The following is a 12,393-nucleotide window of genomic DNA, read 5'->3' as shown; positions in this document are numbered from 1 at the left end:
GAAACAAGTACAATAACAAAACTTAAATTTTAAATAAAAATTGAAATGGAAATGTTTTAGTAGAAATGATGTAATTTGTCTAAATCTTCTTATCCTGTACGAGTGTACGTTGAGCAAAATCAGGTTTCTAGTAACTCGTTGCACCCTGGCGTTGCTTAAATACAACTCCTTATTACACTTGAAATCTTGAAAAAAAATGCATTGCTCTTAGCTGATGCTGTCGAATGTAACTTTAGATTTAGACCAATACAAGTGAGACCTCGTTAATCCGGACCACTTCGTTTCGTCAAAAAATGTCGGTTTAGCGGGGTATCCGGATTATTGGAAAGTAAAAAATCAATCAATCTTGCAAATGCAGCACTGTGTTCAAAACGCAGTATACACCTTACTCCAATTCTAAGTACCGAGTTTCTGGCTGGACAGCAACTAAAATAAAATTATATTTTTTGTATGATCCGACCCAGTGTCGAACCCCAGAACCACCGTATTAAAGACGAATGCTCTAAGCCAGAAGTGACGAACATGCGGCCGCAAATCGGTTTGACAACCGCTCTTGCATGGCGAAGCATTCCGGCGGGACCAGTAGTCTAGAACTTTCTTAGGCCTGTTTCCAATTTTTGCGCAATGCGATATCAAAAGCTATAGCACGATTGAGTCGCAGCAGTATGTGTTCAATAGATTGCCGCACTCAACCGATGTAATGTACGTATTGTTTTGCGACCGCGGAAGCGTTGTTTGTTAGTGTTGATGAACAATTTATTTTTTCGTTTCTAAAATACTGTACAGTATTTCATAGTATGACTAAAAAGCTGTGCGGCTTACTCAGCTGTAACTGACAAAGTGGCTTGCCACAACGAATAGGACCGTCACCGCTGCTACAACGTCATTATGCAACGCAACGTAATTATGCGTAGATAATAATCGGCTATTGTTTCGTCAACAAACTAACATACTGTATTAGGACAATCGTGAATCATTTTCGCTTAACTGTTAATAATCCGGTTTATCGGATTTTATTGCTATTGATTTAGCACATTTGTTCCAAAACTTTTGTGTCGGAGTCGGACAGCGGGGTTTCCGGATTAAAGGGGTAAAATGCATAGGAAGAAATCCGTTCCCGGCAGTTTTGTGTCGGATAGCGGAGATTCCGGTTCATCGGGGTACGGATTAACGAGGTCCCACTGTATTTACCGTTGGCGTCCTAGAAAGGTTTCTCTTGCAACCATGACAACGTTTATTACAATCAGTTACAATGATTACAATGTAATTTATTACAACTACAATTTATTATTTATTACAATTACGAGTAGCAATTCAACCCGTAAACAAACGAAAAGTTCTCATCCAGGACAGCAACGGTGTTGATTTCATTTTTAAATTAGTTTGGACACGACCGATTGAAGCATGAGCATAGGTACTTGCTGAACAGAAGAAACAACATCACTATGGGAAAGTTGTTTATTAATTGCGGAACGCTTTTTCATATTTAATTAAAGTTCAAAAACATTTGTGCGAAAAGTTTTACCAGCTCTAGGGTATGGTGTAGTATGGTATGGGATCACGAACTTTATTTTCGGACCGAAAAAGAAGTTTCCATAATTACTCATTCACTATTTACCCACTATCGGTTAATAAATTCACCCAATATCGGTTAATAAATTTATCTAAGAAAAAATGAAAACGATGAAGTAGCTCTATGCAGCTTGAACTTCATTTGCAAATCTGTAATTACATAAATATTTAGGGAGCCGGCATAAAAAAACTTCAAGCCGGTCGTTTTAAAGACCTCAACGTATATTGTTGGCTTTTGCCATGAGCAAATTACTTGTGCTCGGAAATAGCTCAGGCTCTGACTAAAGTAACTAAGAATTTGCTCAAAGCTGGAAATGAAATGAAAACATAAACTTTATACGTTCGATTGTAACCCAGTATATGATAAATCGCATTTTATAAGAGCTTTTAGAGAGTTCATAACTGGCGCAAGTACAAAAGTTACTAACACAATCGGTATAAAGTTAGACTCTGGTCCTATCAACCATATTCCGACCATTTCCGCCTAACCGATATTATTTCAAAAACAAGGATAATAACAAAAAAAGTATTAATAGATATGACGTAACTTATCTAAATGTTGTCTCCTGCGAGACACATCACCTATATACTAATTCATCGCACACTCGCATTGCTTTATAATATCAACGTCTGGTTAATGAGCTGTAACCTGAGAAAAAATCGATTTGATTTCAGGCGATGGTGGTTAAAGTAACATTTTTCCAAGATTTACTGTTGGAGTTCTACGAATCTTTTCCTTATCTCCCTCTCATCTTATTCTTATCAACGAATCTTTGTCTTGTAACCAGGACAACACTTATAACGTCTTTACATAGCAAACCAAATTCTGGGCAAACAAATTTTTATAACTAAGAAAAACGTTATTAGTTGTCTTGATAAATTACATTGGCCAAGAGCGGTTCAAGTGGATGGTTATTAACGAAAGGGAAAATCAATTTTTCTCTTTTTGTACAAATTGCTTTTTGATTGCAGGAGCAGGAGCTCGCTTACTAATTGGTCATAAAACCATCGTGGCGACTTCGTTAAACAAACATGTTCGTTTAACATTTAGTTCTTCTAAGGTCTAAATTTGTATCATTGTAAATTGCTTGCTACCTTTAGGCCTACTATACTTTGTTTAAGTTCATATGTGGTATAAAACGTCCACAAAGCTTAGTAAGCTACCGAAAGGTTTGCCGTTTTTTACGAAGCTGCATTTGCTTTTGTGATTGAAATAAAACGATTTACGTAGTCAAGTTTCAAGACTATAAGTTAAATAAATATCAAAACATTGCACAAAGTTTTTTTTCTAAAAAGTAGAATTTCTATTCTCCGCAAGCTGTCAATTCCCATAACTTTGTTAAAATTTCTTTTATGTTTTCAAGTCCTGTTTACATCGTCGAATAGGCCTATACCATTTCACCAAATTGCTATATACGAAAAACTAAGGAATGCAAAACATTTGATGGAAATAACGTACTGTGTGACATGGCATATTTTAACCACACAATATCGAGTAAAGAAAAACACATTTGTATTGGTTTACATTTATATGTATATTTTACATTTATTACATTTACCTTTATATTGGTTTAGAGCTGTCACGCTTGAGTAGCCTTACACGGAAGTTTACTTTCCCTTAACGTTGGTATTATGCGATCACAATGCCTTAACCTTAACGTAATCTGTGGTGTCACTAATAATAATCAAAGTGCAAGACACGTATCTGCCCGCACTTCACTTAATTTGCTTAATTAGGCGTTTACCGGCCTTTGTTTCAATACAGCGCGTTTCCAGCTGGTATTTCAGTAGGAGCGAGGCCTGCTCATCATGTTTAAGCTTGTGTTTGTAGGAACTTCAGTTGACTATAGCTCATAGTAGCTGTTGGTGGTTGCAGTTCACAACAATGCTTAATTTAGACAACTTAGTTTCTGGTTTGGTAATATTTGAAATCTTTATCGTGAGCCTTAAAAAGTTTTTGCACGACTTAAACTCAACTATTAATTATTTCTCATCGCTCCAGCCCCGGTTACCGAGTTTTTTTCTGTACTTTCGGTAACAGGTGATGTTTTTATGTTTCTATCACTTTTATTATCGTTTACCGCCAACAGTGAACAGGAGCAAGCGTGTTAGGTGGTTTTGTGAGCTAAATGCTATACTATTGACACTGCCACAAGCTAAAGTGCGTTGCTGAATTTTTACGATCTCAAACTTTAACCATCTTGTCGTGTAATTTTGTAGAGTTTGCTTTAAAGAGGAATAATGTTTTTTTAGTCTCTTTCTAAAAAGTACAAAAATATTCCTCTTCCGAAAATGCAAGCAAAGTGTTAATTACCTTTTACTCAAAAATTCTAGAAGCTCAGATAAAGATTAAATTATTATCAGATGTTGGAACCTGATTGTTCGTGATGAACTGAACCGGTGGAATGAAGCAAGTGAAGCTGTCAACACATTTAGAAGAGAGAGAAGATTTTGAGAAGAAGAGATAGACAGAAGATTTTGAGTGCAATTGATCGAAGAGCGATTAACATAGAGTACCACCACTATTACTACCATACGAGTAGTATCAGTAGTATCAAGGAATAGGTCAGAATAAATGTCAGATCACGTTTCGCGGACAACCTTTCACGAAACAAGAGCGAGTTGGGTTGGAATTGAACCCAGTACCTCCACCGTTGCCTGTCCCTGCCCGTGTCTGGAGCGATTGAGACAAGATTCTACGGATGCAACTTATGGGGCTTTATCGTCGACGTGCGTTGGTTGTGTTACCGTACCGCTGAGCCCTTCCGCTTCAGGATTTTTACAACCAAGCTAAACTACCCTTCTTATTTTGCTGCAGATCTTAAATGTATATCATTCAAAATGGTCAAGTAAAAATCGTCCACTAGTGTGCCCCTTCACCCGCATCCCCGGCAGGCGCCTCAGTTCCAGACACTTCTAAGTGGCTTAAGGCCGTTAAGTTACTTTTGGGTTAGTGTTAGAGAAGGAATTAGAGGGGGTAGATTTTAAAGATCTTGTAGTGGCTCATGGTCGAGGGATAGGATATAGAGAGACTTATGGCCGTGAATTGGATTAGAGTGGCTTTTGGACGGGCCCTACTGCTATTGCAGAAGGTCTAATTGAATTTGCAATTTAATAACTCATGTCATCTCTGATAAAGCTTAATTTCGTGACTTTCTACTACAGTATAGCACATAGGCGTAGCCTGGGGAGGGGTGGCGAAAGGAGCCATGCCCCCCCATTTTGTTTTCTGGTTACGCCACTGGTACAGTATCTCTTATTCATTACGTGAGAATTACCTACCGCTGACGTAAATAGTAGACCCCGTGCCTGGGGTAATAATACTAATAATTTCACCGCTTTCCCATAGAGTTTCTCAACGTAACAACAAACTTCTAAAAATAAATTTGTCTCTTGAACTATTTCAATGTCCTTGGCCTCATCTCGATTGGAAACTCTTTTAATATCAACCTCTTTCAACATCTTTATTGCTTGTTCATTGTTTCCATTCAAATGTAAACAAATGGCAATTCCATACAAACTTCTGGGCAGAAAAATTTCAATTGCAATTCTTTATCCGTGTCATCGCCATCAAGATTCTGGTTACTACTTTTTAAAAACAAGCCATGAAGCTTGATCAGAACACGGAGAGCTTTAATGTGGCTATTTTCTTGATGAAGTAAGTACATGCCATGAGCATCACCAGCAAACCATCCATCTACATCATGAAAATTATTTGGTGAGAAACTTTCTACGATGTTTCTTAGTATTGTTTTCAACTTCATCGTCTCTGCGATGCAAAGTGGCAAAACATTTAGCGATGGAACAAAGCACATAAGTCTTTGCTTTTAAGGTGGAGTGTTGATTTAAAAGAGTCTTTCCCAGTGATACTGCCTCTTCATATTTTCCTTCTTTTTCGAAGCTTGAACCACACGAATTTTACTAAAAATACTGACATTTTTATTATTGTTCCATTCCTCAATTACTCTTCCCTGCATTCCCAATCTATTTAAAATAAGTATGTTGGTGTCAGCATCTATCGCTGTCAGGCTGGTACGATTTTCAGAAATTATTTTGTGCAAACTCCAAGTTATTCTGGAATTATCGATGATAGATTTTTCCCCAACAGCTGCAGCAAGATCGATTATATTGCTCTCTGAGGCGTCATAGTTACAGCGATTTATATAGAGGCGTTATAGAGACGATTTCTGGGACATATCTTCTTTTTTCCTTCCAAACAATAAGCTCGAAGTCGCACTTCAAATGAAATGGATACTGCATCTAAATCCAGTCCTATCTCGTTCAATGCTTTTATGACGTCATAGCATGAACATGGCGATTCAAAACTCGAGTTCCATCCACCGAGGGCAGCAATGAGTAAAGTTAAACTTCGATAAACAACACGTTTGATATTGAATGACATGCAGTGCAGTAAACGTTTCGAAAGTTTGCTGGTATCAAAATTATCAAAATCTTCTTCAAGTTGTTTTAGTATCAACTGGTTTTGTGCAGAACTCAATATAACTTGCATTTGGTTGGTGCATTGTTGTGAAAATTCATGATAAATTAGCCTAAAACCAGACACGAAGGTAGTTTTTGTTAAAATATCTCCCAAATGATATCCGTTTTTAAAACACTGCTGGAACAATTGTTTTTCCTAAACTTAATACAATCATGTGAAATAAAACCGAAAACCATCGAAAATATTCCAACGCGGACTGATATTGGTCACTGCTTTCATCGTGATTCTGCAACAATTCATCATCGATTCAAAATTTCTGCACGTGCTAATGATCCCGTTCTGGTTACACAAAGGGGGTTTTCCCATAACATCTACACACTTATTCGACATAGATTTCACGATATCGTTGTACCTTGCTGTTATCTTTTCTTGCAGAATTTTAACTCGATTTATTTTGTCTATTTCTAACGCTTGTGTTCTCTCTGATGAAACATCATTCGGAATATGATTAAAACTTTTCAGAGCCAACTTTATTTCTTCACTCATCGATTTAATTTTTTCACAAACAACTTTATTGACGTAATCATCAACATCAAATTGATCACATTGTACTTTGGCAAGCTTAAGCACATAAGAACACAATGAAGTTTATCAAGATGGCTTTTGATTTGGTCAACATTTCAAGCTTTCCTCACTCGCATTCATGAGGGCAGCGCTTCGAATAAGCGCGAATCGTATGCTAGTTAATATTGCTGGAAGCGCGTTACATATGAGAGTGGTAACTTGTGATGTCGCGTTTTTTATCAGAGTTAACACCGCTAATGCGAAAGTAAACTTCCATTTAAATTCCTCACTTCCTCTTTTGTAAATCATACTCAGTTTATGAAATATTTCAGCTGATTTTACTAAATCATTTTCTTCACCTTCCTCGTTGCAACATTTTCTTAAATCTTTGGCTCAATTCCTCAATTCCTTATTACAGAAATATAATTGTCCATTCTGTCAGCCAATGTAACTGTCTTTCGACTTTCCAAAATGGAATAGGCGCTTGTACATAACGTTGAAGGATGTCGTTTATAAGCAAACATCAGACACACTCGCCTAAGCAAGCATGAGTAAAATCGACCATTTCCAAAGAGCGATTAAGGAAGTTTTTTATAACTCTGTTGTTTTATCTAAGTACTAATGCACCCATGTGTTTAAATTTTAATCAACCCAATTTTGTTCGTTGTTATCGCGCTAGTGTTCGTTTATGGGAGTGCTTTTAATAAACAAACGCTTAAAATATTCAATAATTAATATCCAATAATTCTGTTAAACTTACATAACAAGCGTAGCAACGTTGTACATGGTATGCAAGTTTTAGATGAAAGCTCGACTCAGTGGCTGCTCGATTCTTGCCCGAACACATAGTCCAGAAAGTTTTTTTTATTTAAATTGGTACAAAATCGTAAACAAATATTTGTTAATCTGAACAATAAAAATTATCAAGAAATGTTATTTTTCTGTGGAAGAGTTTTTCCTATTTTCAGTCACTTAAACCTAACAAAGTTTGAAATACTGCGGTTTATAATGTTTTAATTTTGCCAACTTTAGAACTAATGAGTCATTGTTTGTTTTAGGTCATACTGAACGATGTTAGCTTTGGACGATAAGTAAAGCGAGTACAACATCGGTTGTTTTGTTCTCTTATTCACACATGTACACAAAGTAACCTATACTAACCTTTCCTGATTGTGATGTGGCATGACGTGACAGTGGATTGCATATTTTAATAATGATTAACCCAGTAGCGATAAATTTGGTGCAATTTACGTAAAAGCGTTTTAGCTGTCTTAGCATAAAGTCAGATTACGAGAATTTTATGACATGGTTTGTGAGGGCAAAGTTAAATGCTTTGAGATCGTTGTAAAGCGCATTGCGATTATTTGACTTGATTTAAGTGACAACATATCTGGTTTAAATCAAAACGTAACTCAACAAAATTTGAAAAGAAACTTAATTTTATTGAATTTTTCTGAATATTTCCAAGCTTTTGTTTTTTAAGCATTCATCTTAGTCTAGATAAGCGAAATTGCATTAAGTCTTTGAACTACATTGAATTCTTACAACAACAAAATAACGCATTCTTTTGTGTTCAAATACTAAAGATCAGATAAAACTAAACAATGATTGACTTTGACGTCATACTTGAAAAAATAGGGGGATTAGGTCGCTATCAGGTCCTGTTGGTTGCGATGGTTTGCTATTACAGTATCCCATCAGGTTTCAACTCCCTAGCTCCTGTGTTTATGAATTACAAGCCAGAATACAGGTACAGGCTACCCTACATGTTGTGTGATAACCTTTATGTTTCCTGTTTCTGGTAAATTGCAATGTTCTTTTCTTAACTTGGAACAATAGTTAATATCTTTACGTGCTTTTTACCGCTTTTAATATTTACAACTTTACGATTAGGCCTAATCGTCGTGTCTTGTTTATCATAATGCGAGGAACCTTTTCAAAGCTTCAGTGTTGTTGTTACTATACAATTAGTTAATAATCTCTTGAAAAGATTTCTAAATATTTAGTTTAAATTTTCCGCGGTATCTTTTTAAAACCATAAATCATATATGTAAGGTCGTGCCACTATGTCAGTACTCATTGGTTATGCCAACACTGACCACGTCAAGTAAATTATAGCTATGTGCCATGTTTAATTGTAATGGCGTCACCATAAGTTTACTTCCAGATGCAAAGTTCCTCCAATCGACTCCAACTTCAATTTGACCGAGAATGAAATTTTAAACTTGACCACGCCAGTTGACGCCAGTGGAGCTTACGCCACTTGCCAGAGGTAGGAGGTAAAAGAGGGAAGAGAAAAGAAATTTCCGAAATTGGACAAACTCTGTTTATGTGGAACTAGTTTCCAACAACACTTATTTTGATACATTGTGCCCAGGTATGGATACAACTTGAGCTTGTGTGAGACAGACTTGAGCTGCGTGAACAAGTCAGCTGGTCCAATACAATGTGACCTTGGATATCACTACGACACATCCATCTTCCCACAAACTGTTATAACTGAGGTAACATTTTGTCATCATGCGCGGGACTGCATGGTCAAGCCCCTATTGCCAATGGACAAAGTGCAAAGACCACTTGTCCGGCAATATTTATTCAACATGAACATAACTTTGTGATCAAAGGCTGAACCAATTGAATTTGTGTTTGATGGAAAAGAATTTTATTTCGTTGGTATATGAGGAAGTGCAGATAATTTAACCTTTATGACAACTATTTTTGTGTATTGTTTACCTTAACAAAGTGTTTATTCGAAAACGAAATAATATTTTGCGAAATTGTATTTAATTACGGGTCAACCATTTTGAATTTGATGTTTTTCAGTTCAATCTTGTTTGTGATCAAGCCTACCTGGACCCTGTAGCTACCAGTATTTACATGGTTGGCGTTTTAATTGGGTCCATAGTGTTTGGTATTATTTCTGACAAGTAAGTTTAACCGCTGATTGTTCACATGATGTTTGTGGCCAATGTTTGAACAAGATTAGATTATTTTATGAAAGAATCACCTTTGTAACTCCTGACATTGTGCTTCCTAATTAAATTTAACCAAATTAGTCAGCAGTAAATTGAGATTAACTACACTTGCTTAGCACTTGATGGCAAAATATTTAAAATAGATTGCGAAAAGGCGTAAACAAACATGTCATTTTAGAATGAGAAAACAATCATAAAAAGTAGTGATTTAACTGCTAAGTTCAAATTGCTGCTCAGACAGTCGTAATGAGAGCTTTATAAGATGTCTGTTTCTGAAAGAAATAAGGTGATCATTTTTAATTTGTAGATGGGGTCGCAAACCAACCATGATTTCAACAGCTGTGCTAGGATTCGCCGCACTGATCGGCACCTCGTTTGTTCACAACTATTGGTTGTTTGTTTTTTGTCGCTTCGTCGTCGCATTCCTCGGATACGGAACTTACCTCTCAAGCTTCGTTTATTGTGAGTTTTCATTCCACGGCTTATTCTGCTCACAGTGGTTTTAACTTAACCTAGTGTCTAAGTTGTTTTACGTCTGCAAAGTAGAACCAACTGGGAATAATCTTCAGTGTTAGGTATTTTGAAGGGTCATTGTCTAGTATTTTGCGATCTCCTTTTCCCAATCTAACAAAATCGAAATAAAAGTTAATAAACGATTTAAAATTTTATGCTTCTTACCCAAATTTGTTTGCTTCAGTATTGGAAATTACTTCAAATAAATGGAGGACTTTGATTGGCGTGAGCTTCCAGCTCGTTTTTGCGGTTGGCTACATGATTCTGTCAGGAATTGCTTATTACTGGAGAAACTGGCATAAAATGAATGTGAGTTCATCTAAAAGGGTTCTTCAAGCACGTTCACTGATCATATAAAATCATCTTTATAATTAGTTTGTGACTGGGGTTCTGGGGCTTCCTTATGCTGTTTTCCTCATCTTTATTCCGGAGTCTCCCAGATGGCTTTTCTCAAACGGGAAAGAAGAAGAAGGCAAAAAAGTATTAACTTTTCAAATCTTATATTGTGCTTTATATGGCTTTGATACAATTGCAAAGCATAAAAATATCAGTAAACACACTTTTTATGTAGATTTCGAGAAAATTTGCAAAGTATAACAAAGTCGAACTCGATGAAAATATTATTTGGAAGGAAGCAGAGATGTCTGCTGAAAAGAAGAAAGTAAATACTTGGAGAGCATGCAACGTTGCAGGTTTGAAACCTTTCTTTCAACATCTTCCTCCACTTTTCAGGAGGAAAATTCCGTCAAGGAGGACAGCAGAACTTACTCCACCGTTGATCTCTTCAGGACAAGAGGAATCCGAATCATCAGCTTTAAAGTGATGTTTAACTGGTCAGTTTCAACTTGTTTGCTGAAGTTACGTAAAAGATGTCGTTCATTCATGGACAACGGTCATCCTTTTATCTTTGTCCGTTGTTTGCAAATAATTATTATGATAAATGTTTTTTGTGGTTCCATGTAGGTTTGTAAACAGCATGGTATACTACGGGATTTCACTCAACGCTGGTTCTCTGGCTGGCGACATATTTGTCAACAACACGCTGAGTGAGTTGTGCAATGAGAAAACAGATGTACAGTATATCTGACTCTTTGTAATAAGTACCTGGTTAATCTGCCCATAAAGCTCATGTCATTAGCAACTCGTGAGCCATTATGACCAACTGATGATGAATTCACGGGTGTGACGTCAGTAATGGCATCTCTATGTGGCCGTGAATAAGCACTGGATTGACTAATTGCATAAGGAAACATTTTATTTGAGATTTTCTTCGTTCAGACGGAGTAATGGAGATCGTGAGCTACATCTTCATCATTCTTCTCATGGATTGGACTGGTCGTCGCTTCATGCTCACCTTCATGATGGCCCTCGCCAGCCTTGGACTTCTCTCAAGCACAATAGTCAACGTCTATTCCAACGACGATCAAGGTTAGTATTATGACGTCACACTGAACTGATTGTGATGCGTTTGTGCTGACATACTCCTTTCGTTTTCCAGCTTTGATCACGTTGGGTGTTGTGTTCGCGTTTGCTGCCAAGGTCGGGATTGCAGGTTCTTACGCGATCATCTACAACCTCACCTCTGAGTTATACCCCACCGTGGTCAGGTTGGTAATGTTTGTCCACTTTTATTTCTGATCATTTTTGTGAATAGAGTGGAGTTTTCAGAAAGGGCAAAACTGGCGTCATAGCATAACATTTTTTGGTCTATATCATGTTTTCTACCAGCCAGAAGTATTCACAACTCTGTTTTCTTTTCAAGGAGCAATGGCGTTGGTTTGGGTTCAACGGCTGCCAGAATAGGAAGTATTTTGGCTCCATTGTTAATTGCCACACAGAACTATGTGGCCTGGCTTCCGAACGTTATATTTGGAGTGGCGGCAGCCATAGCCGGGGCGCTCTCTTATAGTTTCCCGGAAACAGCTGGCGTTGACATGATGGAGAGTATAGAGGAGGCGGAAGCGTTTTATAGCGGAAGACGACGTCCGCAAACTAAAAATAGAGATACTAGTTTGTCCTATAGGTATGTTATATAAGTCAGCTTTAGTCCTGCTTTGATTACAAACAACAGCACAATCTTTCGCGTTTCCCCAGCGGAATGTTTTATACTTTTCTAACCTATTTGTTATTTTTCGACTTATGCAGCGACATCCAGCCGTACGGTGAAAACAACAAAGCTTATCAGGAAGATTTATCAACAGGTCTTTGAAGATTCTGTCCATGCCTCTGCTTGCAATGTTTAATTACTTTTCTACTTTAGTCACGTGCAATGCTGTTTCTTTAATCTAAGACGCTGACTTTGTGGAAATGAAATTGGTTTGGTTTCTA

The 12,393-nt window shown here is 37.1% G+C and overlaps 1 protein-coding gene across 1 annotated transcript; it reads left to right on the top strand.

Moving 5' to 3' along the window:
• The first annotated feature begins 8,166 nt into the window (after positions 1–8,166).
• LOC143468986 (organic cation transporter protein-like) lies at positions 8,167–12,393 on the top strand. Its single transcript, XM_076966491.1, has 14 exons — positions 8,167–8,327; positions 8,745–8,849; positions 8,955–9,081; positions 9,401–9,504; positions 9,860–10,014; positions 10,250–10,374; positions 10,441–10,545; positions 10,637–10,726; positions 10,798–10,898; positions 11,029–11,111; positions 11,344–11,493; positions 11,564–11,672; positions 11,828–12,088; positions 12,211–12,393. Exons 1-14 carry the CDS (start codon positions 8,182–8,184, stop codon positions 12,272–12,274), a joined length of 1,725 nt encoding a protein of 574 aa, XP_076822606.1. The 5' UTR covers positions 8,167–8,181; the 3' UTR covers positions 12,275–12,393.

This window comes from Clavelina lepadiformis, chromosome 8 (genome assembly GCF_947623445.1).
Source record: "Clavelina lepadiformis chromosome 8, kaClaLepa1.1, whole genome shotgun sequence".
Taxonomy (NCBI): domain Eukaryota; kingdom Metazoa; phylum Chordata; class Ascidiacea; order Aplousobranchia; family Clavelinidae; genus Clavelina; species Clavelina lepadiformis.
Note: the sequence above shows the minus strand (reverse complement) of the source record. Positions and strands in the feature narration are given on the sequence as shown.